The sequence below is a fragment of the Aspergillus vadensis genome, assembly GCF_003184925.1.
Source record: "Aspergillus vadensis CBS 113365 unplaced genomic scaffold BO88scaffold_23, whole genome shotgun sequence".
NCBI classification, from domain to species: domain Eukaryota; kingdom Fungi; phylum Ascomycota; class Eurotiomycetes; order Eurotiales; family Aspergillaceae; genus Aspergillus; species Aspergillus vadensis.
The window spans coordinates 349,265-376,205 of NW_020292061.1; the positions used below are offsets into that span (position 1 = coordinate 349,265).

General features: G+C 51.1%; 12 protein-coding genes across 12 annotated transcripts in view; 5 read left to right on the forward strand and 7 right to left on the reverse strand.

Moving 5' to 3' along the window:
- Nucleotides 1-556, reverse strand: part of BO88DRAFT_428296 (F-box domain protein) — a gene marked incomplete at both ends in the record, with an annotated part of 2,440 nt that extends 1,884 nt beyond the window's left edge. Inside the window, 3 exons of the mRNA XM_025709079.1 lie at nucleotides 174-266; nucleotides 335-484; nucleotides 539-556. Coding sequence (XP_025559715.1) covers nucleotides 174-266; nucleotides 335-484; nucleotides 539-556 — 261 coding nt within the window. The remainder of the gene's footprint in view (nucleotides 1-173; nucleotides 267-334; nucleotides 485-538) is intronic.
- Nucleotides 557-998: 442 nt separating this feature from the next.
- On the reverse strand, nucleotides 999-3,535 carry BO88DRAFT_445926 (transcription factor domain-containing protein; the record flags this gene model as incomplete). The annotated part of the gene is made up of 4 exons (XM_025710249.1): nucleotides 999-2,433; nucleotides 2,480-3,194; nucleotides 3,248-3,400; nucleotides 3,450-3,535. The coding sequence occupies 4 exons, from the start codon at nucleotides 3,533-3,535 to the stop codon at nucleotides 1,090-1,092; spliced, it is 2,298 nt and encodes a 765-aa protein (XP_025559716.1). The 3' UTR covers nucleotides 999-1,089.
- Nucleotides 3,536-3,907: 372 nt separating this feature from the next.
- Nucleotides 3,908-6,225, reverse strand: BO88DRAFT_394289 (putative copper amine oxidase). The gene is made up of 4 exons (XM_025705148.1): nucleotides 5,858-6,225; nucleotides 5,227-5,803; nucleotides 4,210-5,180; nucleotides 3,908-4,160 (listed from the first exon to the last, which is right to left on the reverse strand). Exons 1-4 carry the CDS (start codon nucleotides 6,187-6,189, stop codon nucleotides 4,025-4,027), a joined length of 2,016 nt encoding a protein of 671 aa, XP_025559717.1. The 5' UTR covers nucleotides 6,190-6,225; the 3' UTR covers nucleotides 3,908-4,024.
- A 338-nt stretch (nucleotides 6,226-6,563) lies between these two features.
- BO88DRAFT_407235 (glycosyltransferase family 31 protein) lies at nucleotides 6,564-8,624 on the reverse strand. Its single transcript, XM_025707371.1, has 2 exons — nucleotides 7,102-8,624; nucleotides 6,564-7,049 (listed from the first exon to the last, which is right to left on the reverse strand). The coding sequence occupies exons 1-2, from the start codon at nucleotides 8,182-8,184 to the stop codon at nucleotides 6,687-6,689; spliced, it is 1,446 nt and encodes a 481-aa protein (XP_025559718.1). The 5' UTR covers nucleotides 8,185-8,624; the 3' UTR covers nucleotides 6,564-6,686.
- A 1,195-nt stretch (nucleotides 8,625-9,819) lies between these two features.
- On the reverse strand, nucleotides 9,820-12,197 carry BO88DRAFT_371399 (kelch repeat protein; the record flags this gene model as incomplete). Its single annotated transcript, XM_025704203.1, has 6 exons — nucleotides 9,820-10,637; nucleotides 10,695-11,039; nucleotides 11,093-11,232; nucleotides 11,284-11,903; nucleotides 11,968-12,051; nucleotides 12,116-12,197. 6 exons carry the CDS (start codon nucleotides 12,195-12,197, stop codon nucleotides 10,139-10,141), a joined length of 1,770 nt encoding a protein of 589 aa, XP_025559719.1. The 3' UTR covers nucleotides 9,820-10,138.
- Nucleotides 12,198-13,857: 1,660 nt separating this feature from the next.
- Nucleotides 13,858-16,216, forward strand: BO88DRAFT_394298 (UbiA family prenyltransferase; the record flags this gene model as incomplete). The annotated part of the gene is made up of 6 exons (XM_025705149.1): nucleotides 13,858-14,080; nucleotides 14,134-14,610; nucleotides 14,684-14,721; nucleotides 14,799-14,985; nucleotides 15,196-15,595; nucleotides 15,673-16,216. 6 exons carry the CDS (start codon nucleotides 13,858-13,860, stop codon nucleotides 16,214-16,216), a joined length of 1,869 nt encoding a protein of 622 aa, XP_025559720.1.
- A 79-nt stretch (nucleotides 16,217-16,295) lies between these two features.
- Nucleotides 16,296-19,423, reverse strand: BO88DRAFT_394299 (uncharacterized protein; the record flags this gene model as incomplete). Its single annotated transcript, XM_025705150.1, has 9 exons — nucleotides 18,950-19,423; nucleotides 18,588-18,892; nucleotides 18,373-18,488; nucleotides 17,698-18,306; nucleotides 17,214-17,249; nucleotides 17,109-17,164; nucleotides 16,919-17,045; nucleotides 16,435-16,866; nucleotides 16,296-16,377 (listed from the first exon to the last, which is right to left on the reverse strand). The coding sequence occupies exons 1-9, from the start codon at nucleotides 19,371-19,373 to the stop codon at nucleotides 16,296-16,298; spliced, it is 2,187 nt and encodes a 728-aa protein (XP_025559721.1). The 5' UTR covers nucleotides 19,374-19,423.
- A 566-nt stretch (nucleotides 19,424-19,989) lies between these two features.
- BO88DRAFT_371405 (histidine acid phosphatase) lies at nucleotides 19,990-21,889 on the forward strand (the record flags this gene model as incomplete). Its single annotated transcript, XM_025704204.1, has 3 exons — nucleotides 19,990-20,352; nucleotides 20,403-21,313; nucleotides 21,379-21,889. 3 exons carry the CDS (start codon nucleotides 19,990-19,992, stop codon nucleotides 21,536-21,538), a joined length of 1,434 nt encoding a protein of 477 aa, XP_025559722.1. The 3' UTR covers nucleotides 21,539-21,889.
- Nucleotides 21,543-21,947, reverse strand: BO88DRAFT_128938 (uncharacterized protein). Its single transcript, XM_025701379.1, has 2 exons — nucleotides 21,759-21,947; nucleotides 21,543-21,709 (listed from the first exon to the last, which is right to left on the reverse strand). Exons 1-2 carry the CDS (start codon nucleotides 21,856-21,858, stop codon nucleotides 21,606-21,608), a joined length of 204 nt encoding a protein of 67 aa, XP_025559723.1. The 5' UTR covers nucleotides 21,859-21,947; the 3' UTR covers nucleotides 21,543-21,605.
- An 862-nt stretch (nucleotides 21,948-22,809) lies between these two features.
- BO88DRAFT_428304 (putative MFS multidrug transporter) lies at nucleotides 22,810-24,720 on the forward strand (the record flags this gene model as incomplete). Its single annotated transcript, XM_025709080.1, has 6 exons — nucleotides 22,810-22,966; nucleotides 23,016-23,110; nucleotides 23,172-23,495; nucleotides 23,552-23,704; nucleotides 23,750-24,111; nucleotides 24,168-24,720. The coding sequence occupies 6 exons, from the start codon at nucleotides 22,810-22,812 to the stop codon at nucleotides 24,718-24,720; spliced, it is 1,644 nt and encodes a 547-aa protein (XP_025559724.1).
- Nucleotides 24,721-24,913: 193 nt separating this feature from the next.
- On the forward strand, nucleotides 24,914-25,647 carry tfb5 (TFIIH complex subunit TFB5). Its single transcript, XM_025701380.1, has 3 exons — nucleotides 24,914-25,125; nucleotides 25,181-25,332; nucleotides 25,384-25,647. The coding sequence occupies exons 1-3, from the start codon at nucleotides 25,107-25,109 to the stop codon at nucleotides 25,429-25,431; spliced, it is 219 nt and encodes a 72-aa protein (XP_025559725.1). The 5' UTR covers nucleotides 24,914-25,106; the 3' UTR covers nucleotides 25,432-25,647.
- Nucleotides 25,384-26,884, forward strand: BO88DRAFT_394309 (uncharacterized protein). Its single transcript, XM_025705151.1, has one exon. The coding sequence runs from the start codon at nucleotides 25,864-25,866 to the stop codon at nucleotides 26,719-26,721; it is 858 nt and encodes a 285-aa protein (XP_025559726.1). The 5' UTR covers nucleotides 25,384-25,863; the 3' UTR covers nucleotides 26,722-26,884.
- The last annotated feature ends 57 nt before the right edge of the window (nucleotides 26,885-26,941 follow it).

Genomic DNA, 26,941 nt, shown 5'->3' on the forward strand with positions numbered 1-26,941 from the left:
TTCTTCTCTTTCTTCTCTTTCTTCTCTTTCTTCTCTTTCTTCTCTTTCTTCTCTTTCTTCTCTTTCTTCTCTTTCTTCTCTTTCTTCTCTTTCTTCTCTTCTTCTTCCTCCTTCTCCTCTTTCTCCTCCTCCTCCTCCTCCTCCTCCTCCTCCTCCTTCTCCTTCATTGCCACTGCCGCCCGCAGCTTCGCAGCGCGGGCCCGCTTCCTCCGCGCTTTCTCCTCCTCAACAGCAGCAGCCTTCTCGAGGCGCTCGGCCTCGGCAATCTTCATCCGTAGTCAGCCCCTGCTCTCCTCGCCCTAAGTAGGAACAGGAAGCAGCAGATATCACTTACCATCTCTTCCACAGACGCACGCCCAGACTCGAACATCTTCTTCTTCTCAGCCTTCTTCGCCTTGACCTTCTTCATTTCCTTGCGCCGAAGAGCGCGAGCTGAGTTTGGGACCCGGGGGGCCAGAAATATTCCTCTTTGGATGATGATGGACTAGGCTATAGTGTGAGAATGGGAGTTATGTTGTAGTTTTGCTTCGGGACATACTGGGTAGGGGGGAGGCATGGCGGTCGGTGGTAGTGGTAGTGGTAGTATGAGAAGATGTAGTTGTAGTACTGGTGCTGCTCGCCCATAGTCTGTCAGCAACGTACGACACATACAACAAGATACAATGGCCTCTTCATAGATACATACAGTTTTTGCAACGCGAAAGTTAGCAAATGAGGGAAAGAGAAAAAGGACCTAAAGGGGCGGACGAGGAAGTTCTTATGTATAGTATATGCCGGTCCCACTTTGATCTTGGGTGTTATAACTAATTGTTAGCGAGCTAGTGTTCTCTAATACCAGTGAATTGTTTAGACCGGTGTTAATGTAGCGGACGTAATATTGTGGTTAGGTACATGGTGCTTGCTCTGGTTATATCGAGTGTTACTGACTTTCTTAGTTAGTTGGTACTGTCTTATGCATACTAGAATCTTGTCCCGGAACACTCGTCTATTGGGTGTTTGAAGTGTATGTATATAACACATATGCAAACAGACTGCCTGAGGTGTCTATCTCTCTTCGTAACCATCCATCTTTGTGTGATTTGCTCATAGTTACAGTAACCCTGCCATGACCCTCGTCAACGCCTCATCTTCTGCATTCAATGCCTCAATGCCTGCCCCATCAGGCCCAGTTCCACCTCCGTTCGCAGCCTCAGGCATCTCAGCCTGCGCCCTAGGATCAAAGTAGAACCCGCCCGCCATTTCAAAGAAACTCGTTAGATCCTCGCAGCTTTCCTGCTGATCATCGACCGCGGCATTCCCCCCTGCTGCTGTTGCGGGCCAGTACGCGGACATCGACACTGGCTGCTGATGAACGGGATGGAATCCAGAGAGTTGGTGCTGCGGATGTGGCGGGTAGGGTGTATCCACCGGGGTGAAAGGTACGGCTGCAGACATGGTCGTAGATATTGAAGGCTGTCGCTTGGGTGTCTGGTGTGGGTGTTGTTGCTGTTGCTGGTGCTGTAGCTGGTGCTGTAGCTGAGCTCCGGCTTGTCGGGGTGACTTAGCTCCCAAGTTTGAGCGGATTAGCTTTAAATTTCGGATGATCTTCTGCAGACGACGGGATGTGCGGGCGCGAGTTGACGATCGGCGGACCATGTCGACGGCTTTGTAGAATTCCGGACGACAGACTTGGCTGAATCGGGATGGGGCGTGGAGTACAGCGAGGAATAGTGCAGCGAGGGCTGAGATGAGAAAGTAGTTGAATGGCTCGGGACGTTGGAAGTAGATTTCGGAGACGCGGCTGAAGAAGTCGAGCATGTGGACGGTGCTTTTCGCCGTTTCGACAGCGATGGATGCACTCGGCACGCTTTCTTCGATGCTCTCTGTGCTGAGGAGGTATTGTCTGTAGACGAGAATGCGTAGCTGATTCGCTTGCAGGGCTAATAGTACTTGAAGCATCATCATGCTGTCTGTCTGCGCATTGGGTTCGGTGGATGATGATCGCTGCGACGGATCGAAGCGCAGCTCTGGAGGAATGGATTGGATCCATTGTTGGACTTGGAAGTCCAGGTATGAGCAGTAATCTGCCGTCGCGGCGCGTGGGCGCGTGCGCCAGCCGACCACGAGGCCCCAGATCTTGGAGCTGAGTCGTGCGTACGAGATCATGCAGGTCAAGTATGGCGTCGAGGTGCCCGGCTCCGGTAGGTTCGTGTCCATGTCGGAATCCTGGATAGCGAATGGCAGACCCGTTCCGAACGACCATTTCCGATCGAGTACGTATATGCACCAGAATAACCTGCTGGCCCATGTTCTGTGTAGTTCGCCTGGGAATACACCTCCCGTTCTTTGCCATGTCTCCTGACAGTGTAGGCCGAGTTGGACGGCGCCCCGGACGGCGGACCCAATTGTCCGCCACGCAATCACTTCGTCGTCGCGGTAGGAGTGGAAGATGGACTAATTTATCAGCTGGGACAATAGCAACATAAGAAGATCAACGCACCACTAAGGTCAGGATAAGCAGCTCCTTCATATCCACCTCAGGGATCTTGTACCGAGAAGCGAACTGATCCTCCACGCTGTCTGCCAACCAGGCCGCCCTTTCGCTGCGACCGTGAGATTCCGCCAACAAGGCTGTTGCTACAATGATCTTCAATACCTCTACGTCCCGAGCAAAGAACCAGTCCTGGTCTCCACTTTCGGGCGAGTGTGTCTCATTGGGGCCGTCTCCCTCATTCCTAAAGTACTCGACCACGTACGCGCGCACGCTGTCGAGGTCCACGCACGGGTAGATCAGGCCAACGGTATGCTCGTAGACCGTCACCAGTCGCAAGGTCTCTGTGAGACCCATACAACGAAGAGGGTCGCCTGATAAGGCTTCTGGGTCTTGGACAGCCGATGGGCTCGGTGCTGCTGCTGAGTCGGTTTCATCTGCATCGCCATCGCTGTCCTCCGACGCTTTCTGTCGCGCTGTAAGGCCGAATTCAGCACTGGTAGGACCAACGTAGCTGGGGGATTTGGGACGATTCAGGATCCGCTGCAGTCCTGTATTTACTGAAGCCGAAGAAACAGTCGACATAGAGGTGGGTATGCTAGTATTGTTTGCCGGAGTGGTCACCGATGTTGATTCCAGGTGACGAAGACGAGCGGCCATGGCTCGCATTTCTCGCTGAAGGGATGCAATTTGCTGGTCGACAGTCTGCAATCGAGTAGACAATCTGGCATACTTGAATCAGCGATACAATCTTGAGATGGCTAGGATACGAACTACCTCTCATCTTTGACAGGATCCTCGACCGAAGGAGAAGCCGTACTAGCGACAACGTGGGCATTCGGGGCGTAGACGCAACGAACGTTGTCTCTCGCACAGCGAGAGCACACAGGCTCGCCGGTACATTTCAGCTTCCGTCGCTTACACTCATTGCTAAGGGGGTCAGTCAGGCCAAGAAATCATCTGTAAGGGATTAGCGCACCAAGCGACCTGGGTATATTTGGCGCGCTTTTTGCTCCGAGGCGGTTCCGGAGTGTTACTGCCTCGCTTAACTGAGTCGCCGTCCATGGGGTTTTGTTTTAGCGAGCAGGACACAAATAGATCACGTTAGATCGGATGTCTCATTCAGCACTCCACTGGGGTAGTACAAAATCGATCGATTCCGACGTATGTGTTGGTGCATGAGAAATGAAGATGGGGTTCGGAAACACTGTTGGAGGGAGGCAAACTTTAAATTTCATTCCGAGCAATCCGAGGTCGGCGGAGCGGAGTTTCTTTCTTAGCCCCAGGCCGCCACATTTTGGACACGCCGGGTCGGCAGTACCATTCATTTTATTGATCGTTACGCCAATGGATCGGGCATAAGGCTGATAAGACTATCGTAATTCCGGGGTCATGCGGTAGCTACCTTTATTAGTTGTAACACGATCACTTAAATCCATCCAATATATATCATTGAAGTACCAGATGATCCTCTCCGGTATGTGCGAAATCTCAGCTATATATGTACATTGTAGTCGTCATTCATGTCCAAAAATAGTACTACCAATTGAAGTCTTAGATGTGTGCATTACGACAGCAGTCGTTGCCGACCACCCGCGAAGAGACGTTCTTGTCGGATGGCACATCCAGCGACGGGTTAGCGGTGAAGAAATCCGCGGGTCGGATCATCAGCTGGAAGATCTCAACAGGCCTAATTCAGTTAGCATGCTGCCAAAATCGATAGTACAGGGAGCACTCACATCACAGGCCAATCCTCCACACGAGGATTGTGGGTAATGCCAAAGGTGCTCCAAACCACAACATCCGTGTCCACGACGGAATCGCCTCGCTTCACCGCATCCGAGACACCCTCGATTTCCTCCTGACTCTGGAGTGTGTACCGGCCACCGGCATAGAGTTCGCCATCGCGGTACTTGGTCACCCACACGTGGTGCTGAGCAAATTGTGCGCGTCTCGCTTGGATCGAGTTGGGATCGGCCAGCAGGCGTTGTGTCGCCAGCGGAATGAACTTGTATCCAACGGGCTTCTGGCTGATCGGGTTCTTCTTGTGAGGGTTGACCATCTTAACTGTACGATTCAGCTCTGGTGCGGCATCGAAAAAGCCGGCGCGCTCCATGGTCTCTGTGTTGACCTTATAAAAGTTACCGTTCGGGTTGGTCATGGCGTTCATGGGCACCGGATGGGACTCTTCCACCTGCACTGAGTTGTTGGGCCCGTCGATGGCTGGGTCGATGCGCACACAGAAAATGTGTTGGTGGTTCTGGGCCAACACTCCGCCACTGACGACGTTGCCGTACTCGCTGACCTTGCCAGCGTCGATGTTGACCACGTTCAAGATACCCGTGGCGCGCGACTCGACCGTGATGCCACCCGATTGATCGAACTTATAGGCGAAGATGTACTCATAGTTAGCCAGGGTGATGATGAACTGCACGACCAGTTCCCGGTGACGGGTCACCACTGCGCGACCGGTCCGCCAGTTGGAGTGCTTCCAGCCAATACCGTTGTCCTGCTCATGCAAGCAGATGGCGTTAGGCATCTTCTTGGCCGAACCATCGGCCCCCGTCATCACGGCATCAAAGTACTTGATAACACCGAGGCAATCGCATCCGATTGAGAGGTTGTTGGCCATGTTACCACCACCACCATCACCAAAGTCGAAGGCCTGCTTGCGGTGGAATGGAGGGCGAGGATCGGCGTAGGGTACAGTCTAAAGAGTCAGCTATTGATCCATGCTGTGGGCGAGATAAACTTACCATCTCACTGACACTCAGTCGGTAAAGCACACTGCGGCCATCGTACCAGACGTCGTGAATGGTAGCACCCTCGCGGGGATTGAAGGCCACGCGGAACCGCCACTTCTGCCACTCTACAAGCGACTCCTCGGTAATGCGGAAGGAAGGACCTTCGGGTTGAACCACGTTCAGCGGCTTCAGATCCTTGCGTGTACCACCAGGAAGCAGCTCGGGCACATAGTCCGAGTCTTTGCAGTGACCGATGATGTCTCTCTTGAAGGTCTGCTCCGTCAGGCCCTCACCCTTACCACCTGTGGCGGGACGGTCGACCCGGATGATTTCCTGGGTGAGCGCATCCATGACGGGAATGAGGGGCAGAGGGTAGGAGTAGAAGTTGGCATCAGGGTTGTTCTTGCGCTTATCGGTGGCAAAGCAGAGACCCTGGAAGTACCGACGCTTCTCCTCCACGTGGTCCAGTCCACCATATGGCCAAGGCTCGATGACGACCTCAAAGCCTTCGGGGAGGTCGAAGTCGGCCAGAGCTTTTTGGAAGAGGGGGGAGGCGAAGCAACGCTCGACCAGGGTATCAAACTCGCTCCTGAAGACACTGCGTTAGTATTCAGTCGTCCAAAAGAACACTTGAGACACGTACAAAGTCAAGGACGCATGGTGCTCCTTTCCAACAACACGATGCTGTACACGCTGGCGTGTCCCAACATCGACAACAGATTCCTCAAAAGAGGGGATGCGGTCGTTACCAATCACATCATACTGACACAGAGCCAGACGAGGCGGACGAGGAGAGGTTGGACTCAGACGACCAGAGTGCTCCAGAGCCAGAAACTCGAGGAGCTGTGCTTTGGGAGGTTCCGATAGATAGATCTCCCGGAAGTCAATGACTGTGTTGGGGTGCTGTGCGATGATGACATTGCGAGCAATGTTGGTCTCCTCTTCAGAGAGGATGGCAAGGGGATGAGGAAGCATTGTGAAAGGAAGTGAAGATGGAGAATGAAAGATAAACAGCGCAACCACACTGACTGGGGGAATATGCGGGGGAAGCTGAGCTCATATGTATGAACCCTGGCGTATGACTTTCCATTTTGGGTCTGGTGAGTTGGTTCGGAACCTCGGAATGGGCGGAATGAGAGCTGACCCTGGTCTGACAGGTACAATGGAGGGAACCAATGGCGGAACCGCTCCGGGATAGGCGAGGACCGATTGGCTCCCGCTGCCGATAAACCCTTGCTGGGCGATAACATATCGCTATCGGGCAGTGATAAGCAGAGGGGAGGCAGTCAACGGGATAAACAGCCAAACAGCCCTCTCATTGCAAATACAAGTATGTAAATCAGACATGTGATCGGACAGCTAATGATTAAGATTATCTATCGTTAGTATGGCATGATCCAGGACATCTATCATAGTATTTACAATCGTCAAAACATGAACACCCACTCGCCAATCATCGGGTATCAGCAAAATCAAAAAATGCGTTCCGTGCTGGGCTTCATCCACATCACCTTCTCACACTGGTGAGATGCCCGCCAGTTCTTGATTTTCTCCAGGTCCCATCCCGACGATAATCGCACCGACGAATCGCCCAATTTCTTCTTCGCGCCCAGCCGCATCGTCCGAACAAAGACACAATGTCCCGAGGAGTCGTACGTGAAACTGAGGCAATGGGCATGTTCATGGCAGGCTGTCTGGCAGGCTTCAAAGGAGCCATGGGCCGGTGATTCGGGAGGTTCCTGCCAGCCGCCCCAGTCACCGTTGTCCCAATCGGACATGTGGTCGACGGTTCCCAGCTTCAGATATTCCATCAGATCGGCGTAGATCAATGGGCGCTAGGTCGGCATCGTTAGTGGACTGTCAATCGATAGGGGGAAAAAGGCTTACAGTGCGATCCCGCTGGTTTTCCCACCGCATCAGCCCTGTCATATCCGGCAACAGTGTCTTGTGCATACTGATGACCGGCTGGCACCAGTAGGCATCGTCAAACGGAATTCCATGCAGTGGATGGGGATTGAACATGGGCCAGAAGCCTGAGAGCTCTACGCCCTTCTCATGCAAAGCCCATCCGAGTATCGAATCACCACAGCAGTCCGCTTTAACGATATCCTCGTACTGTTCACTCAATGTGGGCTGGATGTACTCCCCGTGAGATCCAACCCCTCTGTACACCAATTTATCGACAGCTGCTGTGGAAAGGACGAATCCTGAGCCACCGTAGGCAAAATAGGAAACTTCCTTGTCGTTGATCCGCCGTCCCGGGGACGGAGAGCCCATATATAAGGGGGTATGCGGGTCAAACTGATCCAAGAACCGGAACATATTATCCCAAACCACGTATGTATCCGATTCCAAAAATACGAACCAATCCGCCGAGGGGTTGATTTCGTGCGCGCGCTCTACCATGGGGAGGAATTTGAAGCGATCGAGCCTCCATCCTTGCGGCGCGGCCACAACTTTGTCATCACCTCGCTGAAGCGCATCGTATGCCTCGAAGTCGGAAGTATTGGCTCGGAAGGAGGCAGGAAGGGCGGCCAGGATGTCGTGAACCCGATGTTCTTTGATTTGCGACTCTCGATCGGATACGATAATAAGGTTAGGAATACAGCGAGTGACGCTGGAGATTTGCGCGTCGACGCGATCCGCCGGTTCGGAGGCGCCGATTTTCAGAACCACCTGGACGCGCGACAGCAGGTAGGCAGGGAACAAGTCGCAAAGCTGATCGTCATTTTTGACGGGGTTCTGCGCATGCGGGAAGCGGGAGGTGGTTTCCCACTCCCAGAAATCGGGTTCGCCTTGGTGCGAGTGGTGGCGATATAACGATGTCGGGTCGAAGGAAGGCGCACCAATTTCGAGTTTGAAGACCGAGGCGGCGACAACGACGAAGAGAATCAAGGCGAGGATATTTGTGACCTTGCGCGATGGGATCGCCCAGTAAGGACGGCGACGGGGGACGGGTTCCCGGCCCATTTTGTGTGACGTCAACTGGGTGGGCGAGAAGAATGTTGAGTAAGGATAGGACGGTATCAGGGAAAAATGCGCAAAATTGATCGTAGGCGATATCTTAAGAATAGATGAGGCTGCGAGATACCAGGTTAAGTCCGAAGTACTCGAGCATCAGGCATAGCAGCACTCCAACTCCAGTATTTCGTTCAGCCAACGCGGGAAGAGACAATCCTGTGAGGGTAATTGTGACGCATGGGGAATGAGGGTAGAGTAGATAGAACAAAATCGCGGCACAAGAGAGACACAGACAGAGACGGATCAACAAGAATCCCGTAAATCCAAGGTAAAGGGGGGAGTAGATGAGAGGTTTAAGAGGCACTTGGGGGTATGGAGATAAAGTAATTTCACGGCGGTGGACTAAAGTACAAGGGCAAAGAGTGAAGGAGACCCTGGTGCTGCCTATCAATCCACGCCGCCAAATGAACTACGATGGGTCCCCGAGGAAGTTAAACGGTGCCAATAGGGCTGGCAAACCTTGGCAATGTGCCGGTGATGACGATACCCTGTTCACTAAGAAGATTTATTTCCTTACTGTCAATCTCAACATTTCTCACTATCATTGCCCTCAAATTTACCACCAATTCTCAGTATGAATACTACTCAGGCGTCCTACTCTGACTACCTTGGGAAGGAAGAAGAGTAAGTACTACTAGCACTACTCAGTAGTAGTACCAAAGTGACTGATGATGGCATCAATAATCCAATCCGGGCAACGGTGGTGTCCACTGCCCCACTTCCGTATCATGATAGGCTGTTTATACCCCACTTTAAAGTCACTGAAAACATATCAACCAATCACCACTTTGAGCAGTAAAATTGCCCAAGCCCGTGACGCGATGACGGCACCGTCGGAGAAGCAAGAGGAAATTTCGGGACGCGCCAACCCATGGAACTTAACCCTTACTTGTCAGGGTTGTATTTTTCCCTGCCATAATATGTTCCCTTACTATTGCAGTTATCACCCTTCTCTATGTTCATTATTCTGCCACATCTGCTATGGTGTTGGTATAGATTCTCTATGTCCATGTTCATAAAAGAAATAGCTGCGCACGGTGAATCCAAACGAACCCTGTTCCTTCCCTGCTAGCGTGGTGACTCGATACAGGGGTTCGGTGATGCTATCTATTTGAGTGGATCCTCCCTCTCTTCTTAGGGACGGGCAATAAAGCCAGGAACGGTACCAACCCCTTTAAATCCTTGGTAGTTATCTATCGAGTATCTACTATCAACTTTGGACCCAGATAGACGTTTGGTCTGTAATTCTAGATCGCAATGGATCCTTGGGAAATATCTGTCGCGGTCATGGACTGTAGCACTATTGTTTGAAGGGGGTGCGACACTGCGGCGACGGCAATGTTCCGGTCGCAGCCTCAGGCAGTCACTACGGACTGTCAGTGCTGGACCGGACTGTTGTCTCTTGGGTTTTGTTTGTTTGATTTAGTGTGCCACCGACCGCGTTAATTATAGTAACCCTACTAGGGACAGCACATGGATCGGGAGGGACTCCGAGCATAGTGCAGCAATTTCCATAACCAGTCGAGTAATCTCCGAAGGACATGGGAACTAATTGATCATCTCATTTACTTTAACCTCCAATCCCTCCTGCTTTCCATACTACCCCACCACGCCATTGCTCGGATTATTCTCCCAGCTCATCGAGTCTGACATACACTACCAAGAACGAAGGAAGGCTAGCGGTAGTGCTTTGACAGCTCACAGATCCTGATGAATCCAGTAATTACTTCTGACGCGTCCTCTGGGGGTCTACTTGCATTTAGTGGTGAGTGCTTACAAGAAGTCTATAGCGCTATTGAAAGACAGACCCCTCCGTCGCTTTCAAATTCACGGACAACAATGCAAAACGCCAAAATGCAGCGCCAAACCCAACGTGATAAATTAGAGCTCTAAAGTTACACGGTCACCCCTTCTCAACCCTCGCAACCCCATCCATCTCTGGTATATTCGGAGTCTTTTGCCACCAATTCCCAGAAGCCGCATCCTGCGTGCCACTCCCTCCATCCGTCCCCAATTCATGTGTCACCCCATCACTACTAAGTTCCGCCAGCCTTGTTTGAGGCGGTCCATAGACAGGTGGATGCGCCATGGCAGGAGTATCAGTAGTAGTCTCTTGGCTGGGCTGGGCGCGTCGGCGCTTGATTAAGAAAAAGGCGAGCCCCGCAATGGCACTGGCACCCACCACCGCCCCGACGGTGGCTCCCGCAATGCCCCCTTTCGATAGGGAACTGCCCTTGGAGCTGCCTGTGCTGCTGCTACTGCCATTTGCCGATGTCGATGTCGAGTTACCACCTGTTGTGGAATTGGTGGTAGGGGTGATGATTGCTTTTTGGAACATGGTCGCCAACGACGTGTCGTTGAACCCATTCTTTGGTTCGGTGACATTTGCACCGCCCGTCGAGCTGTTCGTGGTTCATCAGCACTGCAGCAAAACTAATCCCTCGACCGGATTTACGTACCTTCCCCCGATGACATCGGTGATTGCTGAGCTCAGGGCATACTCCGATTGATCATCGGCATTATAGTCAGTGAGCCAGGTATGCTGGTTCAGATCAAAGATGGCCAGTCCGTTCTCAAAGGTGCCCGTGTCGCAGTTCACCGGCTTCGGCTCATACTCCGAACTGTCTGTTGGGATTGTTCCTCCAACCACAAGCATGGTATGCTTCCCAAGGACATTGCATGTGTGCTTTTCGCGGATGCTGCTGCCCTCGTTCACGCGGATCCATCTGAATGACGGCAGTGAAAGAACGTATACATCGCCGTCGGATTTCGCAGTGGTCGCGGCCATCCCGCCAAACATGTAGCTGAGTTGGAGATGTCAGTAACCACAATCATTGAGCATCAGCGTCAAGCTTACATGGAGAACGATGACCGATCTTGCGCTGCCACTGTTACGCTGCAGCCCGCCATCCGCCAATTCGGAATGTCTCCGGTAGTCTGCTGCGTGTACCATTTCTGGTTCGCGATATCATACAGACTGACGTACTCCATAGGGTTCTAGCTCTTGTTAGCTGATACCCCCAGCAATAACCGGGTAGTCGAACGTACATGGAAGGTCGTATTCGTCTGACTCGAACAAAGCAGCGACAGCTTATGCCCGACAGGATACTTATACCCACCAAAGGCTACCAAAAGCCCCTCATCCCCAACATCCTCCAGGATATTCACATACCCCGCTCCAATCGTACCATAATTGTTCATCTCCGACGTCGATAAATTTGACCACTGCAAGGTCGATTGATCCAGGACCAACAATCCACTGACAATCTCCACGTCCGCTCCCGCAGTACCATAGATGTTCGGATTTCCGCCCGGGTCTTCCACACCCCCAAGATAGTACGCTTTGTTTTGGGACTGCGAAACAACTGCCCCTCCCTCTACCAGCCGAACCAGCGGCACGCCCCCGAATCCATCTTTCGTCCAGTTATTATTTTGGATGTCGTATTTCCACGTCTCAACGGGCGGGACGGTCGTCGGGCCGTCGCGACCGCTCTTATACCCGCCGTAGAAGTAGAGGTTGTTGCCGTCGTTGAATGCGGAACCCTCGTCGAGGAAAGTCGGGTACTCGTCCGGATCGGATGCATTATACGGCTTGTCGATATGAGTGAAGAGATCCGAGTCGGTATTCGAGAAGGACTTGGAGACGTCGACGGTCTGCAGGTCGCGGACTGCAGTCCGAGATATTAACACAATGTTCGCCAGCAAATCATGCACACAAGAGGTAACACATACTGGCATATGCTGAAATGGTATTATTATCCTCCAGATAGCGCACCTCCCCACCGTCAATAAATAAAGTCTGGTTATTTATGATAGCTAAGACACTGCAAGTCAGCGCGTTACGCAGCCAAGAGAACCCAGAAACACTATGCGAACTCACAAGAATGAAAAGTTCGGGTGCAGTATTTTCTCCCGGCGGCCAAAGAGGCATACAGCCCGACGATCTGCGCGAGACCCTTCATCGTGGAGGTCAACTGGATGGTGTCTATGAACAACCACCACCATTACAAGGGAAAACGTTCATGAACTGAAGAAGATCAAACATGAGCGGACAGCGACAAACAGGGAGGTGAGTCTCTGCCCCCCTTATGGAAACTAGAGTGAAACTCGGCCCCCAATCTGCCACGCGAAAACTTGAAGAAGGCCATGCGCCATAGCCTCGCTCTAAGTCCGTGATCGGCGGACTGAAGGATTCCACGAGGCGGTATCTGCGATGAAAAACGAAGGTCGTTATTTGCAGGTTCAGCATATTTATTTAGCTATAGTGATTAAAGAGGGATTAACATGACTCAATAATAGTTAATATAGCAAGAATTTATTACCAGGACCACTAGATGGTTCTTAAGTATGACCGACGAGAATAATGGTGAAGGGAACAGTTGATATCCCCGACCCTCCCACTAATATTTAGCAAAGCTTGGCAACACGCTACCGGCATCCCTACTCAAAATCCAACGTCGGTCGATGGTTTAAGCCCATTAAAGTGTCCCGCGCTGGCGTCCCCGCTCCCGAAGTTCGTGCCCTCTTTGGTGCATCCCTTTTGTGTTTATTGATCAAGAGACTAGAGACAAGCATCCCCACACATACGCCACCATGTCTGTGGGAGAGCATATCTTCATTCCGCTAGCGATGAAGCACTCCATTCCAAGAATCAAAGATCTTATTCTAGCCAAGAGAGCCAGCGAAGGGAGAAAGGCGCATGGACCTAGTTGGAGATACGTGAAGAGCTGGGGACCGAGATGCAGTTGCGACGGGATCCGTGCCTGAGGCCCTTAGCAAGCGCCACGGAATGATTAGACTGAATTATTTGAGACAACTGTCAACTGTCACCCGTCAACATTGCTTTTCTTTTCTTTTCTTTCTTTTCTTGGATTGTCCATCTATCATACCCTGCTGTCGGTCCTCAGAGCAGCCTGCATTCTTCTTGGGGCCCGTAGACCCTTCTCTGCATCCGGTTAATACAGCAATGCCCTCTTGCGCTGGTAAGTATATTGTCTCAAACTGGTGTAAACTTACTTTATATTTAGACTTTCTTCGCCGGAAGCATACAAGTAACTATTTCACTAAACTGCGGTTGACACTCCGATACAAAGCATGCAGCGCTCTTTTGGGAAGTGGTTATATAACTAACTACGAGCTGATGAGTGGACGGATAAATGAACACCCGTTGCTCTTTTCATGCCTATTGCGATGCCCTAAACTTCTTTTCCTTATATGATATTCTGTATTACGTGTAGAATGTTACAACCGTGATCATACTAGATGCACATATCTAAATTCAGATTCGGACGTCTCTTTTGCCTTTCAAAAAAGAACTTCAGATCTCTTATTCCGGCCACGCAACACCGTCCTACTGCGCCAGCACTTTAGACCTTTTCAATTTTCAAGTGAGATAGTCCGAAAGCAACTGAAACATGTCTTGGTCTTCCTGCACAAGTTCCTTTGGCGGAAGTAGCGTTGGTTGTTTTCATCTTCATAGAATCCTTATATAAATTGAAAGTACAATTACTACTAGCCGTAAGAGCAGGAACTATTTCTAAACACAGCACCAAGCTCTGCGACCCAGTCTGGCACTCACTACGACTACTACCACCCCTTTTGTAACTCCATTACATCTACAGGATGAGTCTCGCGACTAATCATGTCAACAACCACAGGATCAGATCAGTCCCCTGGAACAATGTCTTCTACTGGCTTTATGCAACGATAAAGCGAGAGATACAACTATCATACTCATTCATGGAAAGCAACTTTGACGCAGCTTTTGTCCCTTTCCCCATATTCACTACCGCTTCGTTACTATACCGGAGAGCAACATATGAAGAAGCCGTATCTTCTCTCGCCAGTACGATTGACCTACCAGTCTGACATTTCATAGTAGTTAACCCTACAACACAGATACACTGCTCTACGGTTTCTTCTTCTACTACAGCACCGAACTAGCAAACAATGCCGACGGAGGCATATTTGAAGACGAGATTAACAAGCCAAACCGACCAATAGTGCAGTCCCAGACTACCGTGGCTGCAGCAAAACTACGATTCTATATCGCATCAGCAACGTGGCTCTTATTAAGCTACATCCTAGACGTCTACATCTGGTCTCTGCTCTGGATAGCTGTCCTCGTTTCCCACTATCTGCTACGAGTATCCAGAATAGGACCGGCAAAAGATCTCTGCATCGTTCTAGGTGTCACTTCCCAGCTCATGGCCTGTTGGAAGTTGGGTGGCTCCGACATGTATGATGGCTGGAGATGGGTCAAATTGATTATTATTTGGATTTTCTTCACCGTTCCTATTCAGGATTTTCGTGATGTTCCTGGTGATATGGCTGCTGGGCGGAGAACGACTCCTATCCTGTTGGGGGATATTCCGGGTATGTGTTGTGCATGAGTTGTACACCCGTTGTTTGGTCCTTTTCAATCGAGGCTGATCGTTATCATCTGTAGCCCGAATATATGCATCGACGGGACTAATTACAACTGAGGTACACTTTCACCATATTGATTCCCCTACTACGAGTTTCACGATGAACACAGGAGCTGACATGACCTATGTGCGTAGTACATCCTCATCACCCACAGAGTCTTCGAGTTCGGGTACACTCTGCCCACGGTACTTATGACCAGCCTCATAAGCCTACTCACTCTTGGTCTCATTTACCGATTGACCCGACTTAGGACAATCGAGCATGACCGAGTTTCATATAGGTGGTACATCGCGCTGTATAACTTGATTCTACTCACCGCGTGTGTCTCCTTCGCCGCCAGGAATTACAGTCTTGGTTCAAAGCTGTCGCTATAACTTAGATAATTCCAGACTTGTACGGAGAAATAGGAGCCATGGTGGAACTCTATCGTCATGCTCTTGGGGGATAACGTGTGTTCGTAATTGATTAATTAGAAGGATCTGATATCTGTTATTTTTCTGCAGGAATTTAGTTCTCAATTCAATGATATAGTTAATCGCATTCTTCTATGGGAATGTGGTGGATCCCGAGCTTTACATGTAACAGATGCGACCCTAGATCCTCTAGACATGGTGCACGTGGAGTACCCATGTGACCTTCAGGAGCTAGAGCCAGGCGGTTCCATAACCTACTGTCACAGTCTTCCACGCAGGTACAGGGAGCAGCTGGAACCAGGCGAAACTTACGAGCTGGTCTGGACCGGTACAAAGATTCCTTTGTGGGACTGGGGAGTCCCTAGTGACTATATGGGGTCCCGCCTGACTGCTAATCCGACACAGTCGGATTTGATTATACCGGGAGGTCCACGTGTTACGTTTACATATGAGCAGATAGAGTCTCCGGCCTTCATTCGCCGGCAATCCACCCCACCATTACTGCTATCAGACCGTGTGTAAGTCATTTCACCCCATCCAGGTGCCGGGATTTCCATTCTCAGTAATCCGAAAGGCTTACACTTTTATCAAACAGACAGGGCGCCCCCATACTGAGCGTAGAGCTCTCCGGTCCGAAGATAATTGCCCCCGAGGGAAAACACTATGCATCGTTGTATGTTCGCTACCATGGTGGCCCCACAGATCAGCCGATAATATTCCGTAACCATGTGATCTGGGAGCTGCTTCGCTCCTATCGTCTGGAGAGCGGGTTGTGGGAGCTTCAGGAGGGCCCCTGTGGATGTTCTGGGCTGTTTCTGGATGATCCTAATGTCACAGTCAATGTGGTGGAGGACGAAGGCTTCATTACTCTTAAGCCGGGAGAATACTGGAGTCCCTCATGGATAATTTTAGAAGACATCTATGGTTGGGAAGTAGGAGATATATGGCGTTATCGCTTCAAGGGTGGTACAGTGGACTGGTGGGACTACGGGGGAGTGGACGAACATGCCGACACAAATGTCCAGATACCACCGCATCCTTGGGGGAAGGTGACTGATCCGGCGGACAATGGGGGTCGACCTCAGCTTGTAATACCGGCGTCAAATGCGATTGAGTTTCGCATTGTAGAGAAAGAATAATTATACAGTGCCAACAACAACTTGCAAACTTTATTTTTCCCTCACGTAATAGTATAAAGGTATCAAAACAAAGAGGCTCTCATTCTTCACTTTGCGATGCCCTTTCTGAGAGCAAAGGTTGCGTCTCCTGGTCTGTGGAGGACTGCTCACAGTGACGTACCCTGAGATAAAGTCTAGTCTGAACGCAGGAAAATATCATATTATCTACTGCCGCCCACCACACATAAATAAACCATTCAGGGATGGTTGCCCAAAAAGGGAGATTTGAAAGGTTACTGTTGTATAAATTCGTTCTCATGGTCCACGAGATAGCAACAAATACGAATATCACCGCTTGAGCAGCTAGACCAGTCTGACTGAGGGAGTGAAGCTGGGTTTGACGATGAAGTTCGTCATTCTGCGGAAACCAGGCATAGATTCCTACTAGAGTCATTGCCGGGTGAATAAAGCCATAGTGGTATCCGCCAAAGATGTCGAGCCCGAAGTTGCGGTATGCTGCATCCTCTCCGGCGCTGACGAGATAATAATCAATGGCATCAGCAACAACAGGGACAACAGAGACAAGCAAGTGCACGATGTACAGGAGCAAGACAGAAACCTTGCGTCCACGGCTGTGCTGGTCTGAGGGGTAATAGAGACCCAAAGAAAACCTAGTAATGGTTAACAGCTGCGTGCAAAATTTCAGTAGCGGCTCGACCATACAATGAAACCCATAGTATCCAAACAGCACTCAGCTGGGCAAGGTTGATCCAATCTCCAGTGGTCTTATGGATGACATCAACGTTCTCTGTCTGATTGACGAGTAGAAAGAACAGTAGAGTAAACTGCTCTGTCGCACTCATCAAGTTGCAGAGGACGTATGAGAGCGACAGGCCAGTGAACTGCTTCGTACGCCATATTCGCTGCAACTGCGGCAAAAAGGAGGCGATGCTCAAAAGAAGGAGGATACTGTCTACGGTGTCAATGTGGGCGTCTTGGCATTATTAGAGAAACGTACATCCGGAGCCAGTTGGGAACGATATCCAAGTTCATCCTGACCGTTGCTATAAACAATTGAATTCGGAGAGGGGGTTATTTTTCGGGGGGGGTGGGCGCTGGTTCTAATTTATGGCCTTTCAAACTCCCAATGTCGCTAGTGAAAATAGATGAAAGTACCCTTCCGGCCTCCCCGCCAATTGTAAGATCCATTGGTGCATTCTCCCAAATTCTCCATGCCAGGGCCGGGGACCTTTTCCACTAGTAAAGTTGTACTACTCCCGAAACGCGTTTAGTAGCATTAAATTTGGCTCTGGAATGGGGCCACTGGTGCTCGGCAGCCCATAGTCGGACTTTTGCAAAACCCAGTAAAACTTGAACCATTCCTAATTAAACTAGATACTTGTTACGGACCCGGCAACAAAGCCTGTTGCCTTTCTACTTCCCTCCAGAGTATCTCAGCGCGGGTATCAGTAGGCCGAGAGAAGAAGAGAAACTGTTCTAACAAGGTCCGCGCGCTGTCCCACGTGGTGAGGGATAGTTGGCCGGCGACCGAGGCGAGGCGGTCTACGAACCATCCGCGACTAGGATGGCCCATTGCTGCAATCCCGCCGGTGAATAGCATCCAGAAAGCTAAATCGGGCGCCATGCGGTGAATGGAGAGAAGCGCGGTTTCTAAGCGGCAGTGGAAAGCCAGTACAGGCTGATTTAAGAATAGCAAGCCCTGAAAGCCCCAGACTTGGACTGCGGCGAAGAGCAGAACTGATAGTCGCAGGCACTCCTGCAAGTCAGAGGGCATGCAGACTGGGGCGATCAACAACAACTGTTGGGCTGTGTAGACCAACCAGTCGTTGAGTACAGGAGCTTCCTCCATTGGTCCAGTAGTACACATGTAGTGCGTGGTTTTGCGGAATAGCTTAATAATAGATCGCAAACTAGGAAGAATTGCTTGTGACCACGCTGAGTTGAAGAAGCGAAAGCCGATTGAAGAACCGTGCAGGGCGTCGTCGGTTGCAGTGAGGCTATACAAGCTTTCGAGTATTCTGGCTTTCCAAGCCATGGTTATCGCCAAGGGCGGTGCCGAGCCTCTGGCAGCTGCGCTCATGAAATTGGCACTAGAGAGGGACGAACCACAATGGTTAATGAATGGTACTTTGTAGTATATTCGTGGTTCAACCCACCTGTAGATAATGGGAGCGTCTGCGTCACTGAACGTATCAAGGCCGCCCACGAGATGAACTATCTTGATCAGCCCGCGCACATGGCCGTCTACGGCTTCCAAATTGGTATCTGCGGCCTAAGTGACGAACAACGTATCATGGTCTAGTTAATCCTCTCATTTCAATGTCCTAGGTGAGACTAATAATTGTGAGATTGAGGGAGAAAAGAAACGAACCTCTACGCAGATCATATGGGCGATGATCACTGCCATAGACCGAAGTAAACTTGTGCTCGTGCCTGGAATCTGCATCATGCTCTGGAGTCCTGTGAGAGTCTTTTGCCGGTACTCCAGGGAATCCCGATAAGAATCTCGGGCGGCCTTGGGGGCCTGCGCAATGAGCCCCCGGCCGGCTCGGTGGGAGGCACTGGTTGCCAGGATGATGTACAAGAGGGCCGGCTGCTCGATTGACTGCTGCCACCACCACATGCTGACGCCTGTCGCTCCGAAGGGATAGATCGACCAGGAACATTCGGTTCGGTCTGGAAAGAATGATCAGAGAGGCCACTGGCGTTGCTGCGACCGATACTACTACTCACAGTGGTCGAAGTAAAGCTCCACACTTGACTTGGCAGGCACGCAGAGTGAAGCAAAGGGATCAATCCCAGCGGGCCGCAACGCTCGGTCGAAGGAGCATCCTCCCTCGTATTGTTCCATGGGGAAAGTGGTGGATCCCGGGTTGGACGGAAGGATTAGTGGGTTAGACCGCTGAGTCGGCAGCGGGCCGATGGAAGCTTTCAGCTTTTGCAACCGTCGTTCCTTTTTGGATTGATGATGCATCTTCTTGATGAAGGCCTGCTTCTTCTTGGCTAACGTTGGGCCCTGAGAAGCCTGGTCCTGGTAATCGACAAACAAGAAGCTAGCGGGTTGTCTTCGGGGTTCATCATGACGACTATCGGATCGATGATCGGGGAAATCTGGCGGGCCAAGCCCTGAGCACGCGGTTCCTGCGTTCGTATCCATTGCTTGGGCTGAAGTAGGTATCGCACCTTGGAGGGATTCTAGCAATGTGCGTCATGACTTCTGGCTAAGCTGACAAGTCAGTTAGTCCTTGATAGTGCACACACTAGTCGCGTCCACGTGATTACAGCCTTGGGGCCAGTCCTCAGCTGTCACGAAATTAGTATAATTAGAATCATATTTATCAGTTTGTCCGTCACTCATTATCCCGGACAGTGATAGAATATTCACGCTGTGGAGATGATTATGTCTTCACGGTGATCAGCAACGGTGATGGAGATGTCGCGATAGGGGGATAAACTGCCTTTGACACGACGTAGGTACCTGTGAGAGTTCATTGTTGCCAAAGGGACCACTGCATTCAATGAGTAAGATGGACCTGCAGCGGTCCAGCTTCACCCACGTGGGTTGGCTTCACTATCGTTAGCTAGGGTTGAGGCAATCCCGCACGTGGGAGATTGTCGCAACTGAGTGGAAGCCGACCGTCGGCAAAAAGCAGGTGTCTTCGCATACCAAATTTAATTGCACGACATTAGAGGAAGACCACCATGGGACTACGAGAAAGTGATGAAAACAGAGTATTTATACCTGATTGGACTCCCCACCAGCCGGAGTCACGATGTCCAGCATCTATGAAGGGTTTCTTGACATGATCTCCACGTTGATCTCCGTGCTGCTCCCCGCAGGCAATCCCACCCTCGCGGCCCGTGACACCTTCTACCCTCCCCTCAACCACACCACCTACATCACCAACGCCTCCATCGGTACCTATGGGGGCATCTACACTGCACCCGCAGATCAGGCCAGTACTCCGACGGCGCAGGATGTCTACAATTACTGTTCCATGCCCCATCCCCGTGCGGAGACCTACTCGCTTCCGTCTCCCGTCGCCAACCAGTCCGTCTCTGCCCGCCTAGTCTACCTTGAATACGTGCAGCGACATCAACGCCGCACCCCCTACAACATTCTTCCGGGCGGCGAGGTATGAGGCCAGCTCTTAGTACTCGGCTGGACTAGCTAACGTTGCTCTAGAACCAAGAATATCACTGCAACAACCTCCAGGCTCATCTTTACGTCTCTCCGGCCTCCCAGGGTCCCGCTCCGATCCCCGTGTATGGCCAAACGTATTCCGATCCCTCCAACCCATTCTTGGCAAACTATGTCAATGGATCGTGTCAGTATCCTCAATTGACAATTGGGGGCTTTTTCGATGGCTATCAGCACGGTCGCGACCTCGCTGCCGTGTATCGGGATCAACTGCAGCTAATCCCATCGTCACCGGACGAGGACAATGGCAAAAAGATCTGGTTCCGTTCGAGTACCTCGGCCCTCACCCAAGAATCCGCCGGTGGGGTCTTGCGAGGTATTTGGCCCGAATACAATGCACCCCTGCCGCTACACCAGCAGGCTTCCGGGGTCGACACGGTCGACCAAGGATACTCCTGTTCCGCTCGCAGCGAGGTGCTCTCCGCCATTGAATCCACGGCAGAGTGGAACGAGCATCTGACAGTGACCCAGTCGCTCCGCAGTCAGCTGGCAACCATGTTCAACGCTGATACCTCCAGCTGGATGTCGACCTTCGACCACTTCTCGGATAATTTCCAGGCCCGCCTCTGCAATGGCTATGAGTTACCCTGCAGCCTGCAAAATGAGACTCAATGTGCTACTGTCAGCCAGGCAGAAGAAGTGTTCCGTGCGGGCGACTGGGAATGGAACTACTGGTGGCGACACAACGCCAACGCTACTCGGTACATCCAACTGGTCGAAGGTCTGTTTATCGGAGAGATTGTTCGCCATCTGGAGGCGGTGCAGCAAGGGACAACCGAATTAGTGTATAGCCACAGCTTCGTCCATGATGGAGATATTGGACCCATTCTTGGCGCGCTGGGCATTAAAGCATTGCGCTGGCCGGGTATGGGATCGAACATTGCGTTTGAAATCTGGTACGTTATGACCCATGCCAAAGTTACGCCTAACAAAATCCAGTGTGGTACTCACACTGCTATAGGGAAACATCAGATGAAGAATTTTACGCTCGCGTGCTGTACAGCGGACATGCGATCGAGACGATCTATGGCACATTGGATTGGATCCCTCTATCGTCCTTGATCGGCATTCTTCAGCCGTATATTCCAGACGACATCATCTCGATGTGTCAGTCTAGCTAACGTGTAAAAAACACGTTTACATGAATACCTGCCCTGGATGGCTCCTTAGACAAGACACCAGAAGTAATCAGTCCTGACAGCAATAGCAATAGACGCCATCTGAGCAACACTGGGGGAATTCTCCATGACAGCAGACAGCTCTGGAGCAAGGCGACGAGCAGACGTAGCAGGCTAAATGCGTCTCAGTAAATCTGTATCTGGGTAGGCGTGCAGAACATACAGTCAGCGGTATCACCAAGCACCTTTTGCGCCGAGGCGATAGATTCGAGCATTGGTTCTTGCTTGGCGCTTGTCATCCCAGCTATTCTAAGTTGGCTCATGTCTCGTCCTTCGGAAACAACACCACTGTTGGTAGTTGAACGTAGAGATTTGTAGTACTAGTACCTAGTATTGTTCGATCATGGTGTGCATCCACTGTCAGCAGGCTTAGCCCTAGCGACCAGATATATATTGTTGCCCTCATCATTTCAGCTCCGACGTGTAAGAGTAGTACTGACAGTCAGTTGTTGTTAGACCATGATGGATCATAATTCTGCGAGTCCCATTTCTTCACTATATATCCTGTCGTTGCAGTCAGCTGCAGCCATCACTCGACACTGCAGATATCTTGGCTGCATATCTTCCATCACCTGGTACCAATGACATGTTCCGCCTCAGGCATCCACAAGTCACCTGCTGCCGAGTCCTGGAAAGAATTCCCCGAAAACCTTCCATTTGCCATCGGGAATCTCTCCCCATCAAATCAACCGCCTCACTATTATTATTTCCCGTCGCTTCAGTCTCCACCATCGGCAAGTCGGGTCCAACTGTCTCCGATGCAGCCTGCATAACTGACATGCCGTTAGTCCACCCGCCTGTCACAACGCATAACTCCATACAGCCATTAGGGTCCAGACAGCTGGGCAATGTACGGTGCCTACGTCACGACTACACCCACGGACCACACAAGCTGAAAGGCTATCAACAGGCACACGTACCGCGTACTTTTGTCTTCTGCAAGGCTGTTGGAAGCTTTGCGGGCCATCCGATCTCGATTCGTCTTCATGATTGGCCCCGATAACAGTTATCGATGCCCCAACCGGACGGAATCCTGGTCAGGGCCGCAACATTATTACTGTTGCTTAGAAATGCGCCTCCGCTCATCCCGAGCTTGGGTCCCCTTATCACATCATTCCCCCGTCGCTCTCGATGCCCAAACAATAGATATGGTTCTGCGGGGGGGATGCATTCTCTCTTTTAGACACAATCTGTAGACTACTTGAATACACAATATGACGGCCCAGGAACGTCCAGAAGGAGTCCCGGAAGAGACTACGCCTCTTTTGGGAGAATCTTCCAATGATGGAGAAGATTTGGCGCGAATTCATGTGTCTCGATGGAGGGGATCGGCGATAGTGGCCGCCATGGGATTGTTGCTGTTCATCATGAGTATGGGAGCTCCTTTGTGATCCAGATGCGGCAAGCTGACATCTATCAGCAACCAATATGTCAATGATGACTACTGCGCAATCCGAGATTGCGGCTGATCTGGATGCTTTTTCTGAAACAACATGGTTCAACTCGGCTTTCTTGGTACATAACCTTCTATCAAGCCATGTGCAGTGGATCCACTTGCTAATGCCATTGTTACTAGATTGCCATGTCTAGCCTCACGCCTCTCTCCGGTCGACTTTCCCAAATCTTCACGCCTCGTGTATACATCCTTTTCTCTTGCACATTACTGTCCATTGGTCTCTTCGTGACAGCATTGGCTCCAACACTGGCTGTCTTTCTTTTGGGACGAGCTCTTACGGGGTGTGGTGCTGGCGGGCAAATGGTCATTGCCTTTGTCTTGACTCTCGATTTGACGAGCAAGAAGCGCCGAGGTCTCTTCATCGGTCTAATCAGCGCCGGGATGACTACCGGTGTCTCCTCTGGCGCCGTGCTAGCCGGTCTTCTGACGCCGGCTTACGGATGGGTAAGTTGCCTCAATCACCATACATACCGCTCTGTAGAATAACACCAAAGGTATAGCGGATCATCTTCTGGGTCCAAGCACCTCTAGCTTTGATACTGGGCCCGGTACAATACTTGGCGATCCCGAAACGCCCAGAGGATGAGCATTTAAGTGGACGCGCTCTATTGCAAAGGTTGGCGAAGGTTGACTATGCTGGGGCGTTGACGTTGGTAAGAGCTCGTCTGTCCTTTGTTAACAGACCCTAATCGCTATAGACCATCTCCGTCTTCCTGTTACTTTCAAGCCTCGCTGCGGCGGTGGTCAAATTCACGCCTATCCTTCTATCGCTCGTTTTCTTGGGGATCTTCGTCTTGATCGAATCGAGATTCGCTACCGACCCCATTATCCCGATGGAGGTGCTCAAGAAAAGGAGCGTCTTGCTAAGCTGCTTGGCGGGTGCTATTTGTATGATGGCACGCTGGGCAGTTCTCTTCTACTCGCCAGTCTATGCACTCGTCGTTCGCGATTGGTCTCCGGCCACCGCAGGCTTGATTCTGGTACCAACCAACGCCGGATTCGGCTTAGGAGGACTCCTCGTCGGATGGATACACATTCGGAAAACGGGCAGCTACTACATGTAAGTGTTTCATCCATTCCCTGGAGCAGAGTACAGCCCATCTAACTCCACTTCAGCTCTGGTCTCATAGCCTTCTTCCTGTTCGCCTTGACAAACCTCGTATTATCCGTTCTCTCCACACCGCACTCTTCCACGGTCGCCTATGTTTTCACCAGCTTCTTTAATGGACTCTCTGTCGGAGCGGTCATGAATTACACCCTATCCCACTTGCTACACCTCACTGACCCAGACATGCATTATGTTATCAGTGCCTTGCTGGGAATGAGCCGAGGTTTTGCCGGCAGCTTCGGGTCCTCGATTGGCGGGGGTTACTTCCAGCGTGAGTTGAAGAGAGGGCTTGAAACGGGGTTCATGAAACATGGACTTGCCAATAGAGGTGAGCTGGTTCGCAAACTGCTCGGAAGTCCGGCACTGGCGAAACGCCTGACAGGCGTGGAGAGGGCGGTCGCTGTTCACAGCTACGAACAGGCCGTGAAGACGTTGCTACTGGGTGCTTGTGTGTTGGCCATTGCTGCCGCGGCCGCCCAGGCTGGGACTGGGTGGACGCCGTATAAGGGGAAGAAACCGCAGGATCTTGGGGATTTGGAGGCGACGGCGGAAGAGCAGTGATGCGGTACACCTACTGGTATGGTAGACTTACCTCACGTCTTCCAAATAGTCAGACATGTCTCTCTATTAGTCTCTATTTTCCTTCAAGATGACAGCGACTTACAAGCCCATCTGTATTTAAGTAGTTATATTAGCGGCGTCCTATCTATAGTAACCGAAACAAGAGCAATGCTTCAACAGTAGGCCCAAGCCGTGTTGCTGCCTTGCTGCCTTACCGCCTTGCTGCCTGGCGGAGTCTTGGCACATCCGGATCGCCTTGATTCTCCGGCGGTCGGTCTTCCTTCACTCTTCACAAAGCCACATTTCAGCAGGTCCTGGGCGACTTTCGATTCACAGCACCGTTACCTTACCCCGAACCCAGTTACTTTTTTGCTAGATCACCCATCATGCCTCGTGCCGTCAGAGGTATTCTAACCGCCGCACATCCACTCCACTCAATCGCTAACCAAGACGTAAACAGGAGTCCTCATTGAGTGCGATCCGTCCGTGAAAGCTATCATTCTCAAATACGACGAAGAAAGACACGACTACATCGTTGAAGACCTGGATGATGACCGCCATTTGGTCATCAAGGAGAGCCAGTTACAGAATCTGAAGGCGAGGTTGACAAAGGTAGGGATGCCGGAATGAGCTGTTTCAGGCCTGGGGCTGATGAGGAAATAGGAGCTTGATGATAAGGTGATGCAGCCTGATGAGTCGGAATCGGAGTGATTTACAATATTTCTTGATCCGGAGTATGCGAGGATGCGATCGCCCGCGGCAATATACCGATCCTTATCGCGCGTTTAACAGACTGGTGGGAGACACGCTATGAGGGTCCGTGGTCGCGAATTTGCAGGTCTAATGCTGGACTTGGCCCACTGAGCTTGGCGACTCAGTGTTTCAGCATTCTTGATGCTGGGTGGGCTGCGCTTGGTCCTAAGTTTTGGGCTGGCGCGCCTTCCTTGCTAAACCATCTCGCAGCGCCTACTTCTCTAGAATTCGCAACAGTCACGCAGTATATCAGAAGCTCTCAAACTCTGCTGAGTCGTTGGAAGAGTTCACCTAAACACACTCGCAATATCCTACATTCTTATCAACGATCCTGCTTGCACAGTCTTTACCCCTCACACTTTCTTACAGAGGCCTCCCTAATATGACAACATGGATAAGACCAGAATTGGCTACATTGATTGCAGGGTCCAACCCGGGAAATTCTCCCAGGAACCAGTCGGTACCCCCAAGCGCATAAAGCCTGCATTCGATACACGGTTTTTCAAGGGCGTGTACTATCTGGATGGAGAACTTGCCGGTGCCATCCCAACCTCAATCGAGCTCAATATCATTGATCAGCGGACTTTGGTGGTCTGCGGCATAATGGAGCGCGCATACCCTAATGACTCCCGAGTTCCCCCGTCGGAACTAGCAGCGCTTGAAAACGATATGGACGCGGTGCTGCAGCAGATATTAGGTGCAATAGAAAAGGACCACGAAAATCCACAATATGAGACGGCTGGAATCGGGGACGACATCCCTTCCAGTGAAGAAGCTCAGGTGTCCTCAGACGGACAAAGCGGTACGGATCTCGAAGTAACGTCGAAACCGGCTTTGCCGCGAGAGAAAAATCGCCAGGGCGAGGGGAGTCGACAGAATTTGCGTGTCTACATAACCCCGCAACTTCGAGAAAAAGACAAAGGAAAGGGCCTGGCCAAAGGAATTTTGCGGAAGCCAGGAAATGACAATGACGAGCCTGGGAGTGACGATGATCTGCAGGATCGAACAGACTTCGATGAGCGGACCAACCTACACGATGACTATGGTGAACACCCGGATCCCTCAAAGACCTGGGTCTGGCTGTTGGCTGAACGAAGGGTTGGCCGGTTCTTTCGCTCCTTCCGCTTCAAGAGACCGATCAACTGGAATGCCGCGCAAAGCCTCTTTATGGGAGGTCTTCTTCTCCTGAAGCTTCCGGTGGTTGTGGTGCCGAAGAAACGCGTTCATTTCGAGCTGGTTTGTGATTAGGATAGTGCTAGCATGCTATTGTTCATGCTGGTAGGTAGATAGTGATCAGATAGCCAAGGATACTGATATTATCTAACATGTCGGGTCGCTAGTGACAGAAGGTATAATCAACTGATTGAAGATACCCGTAAAGACCGACCGCAAATGATCCAATGCATATTCTATCCCATAGATGCAAATCTAGTCGAAGCTAGTATACAAAACACCCAACACCCAACCA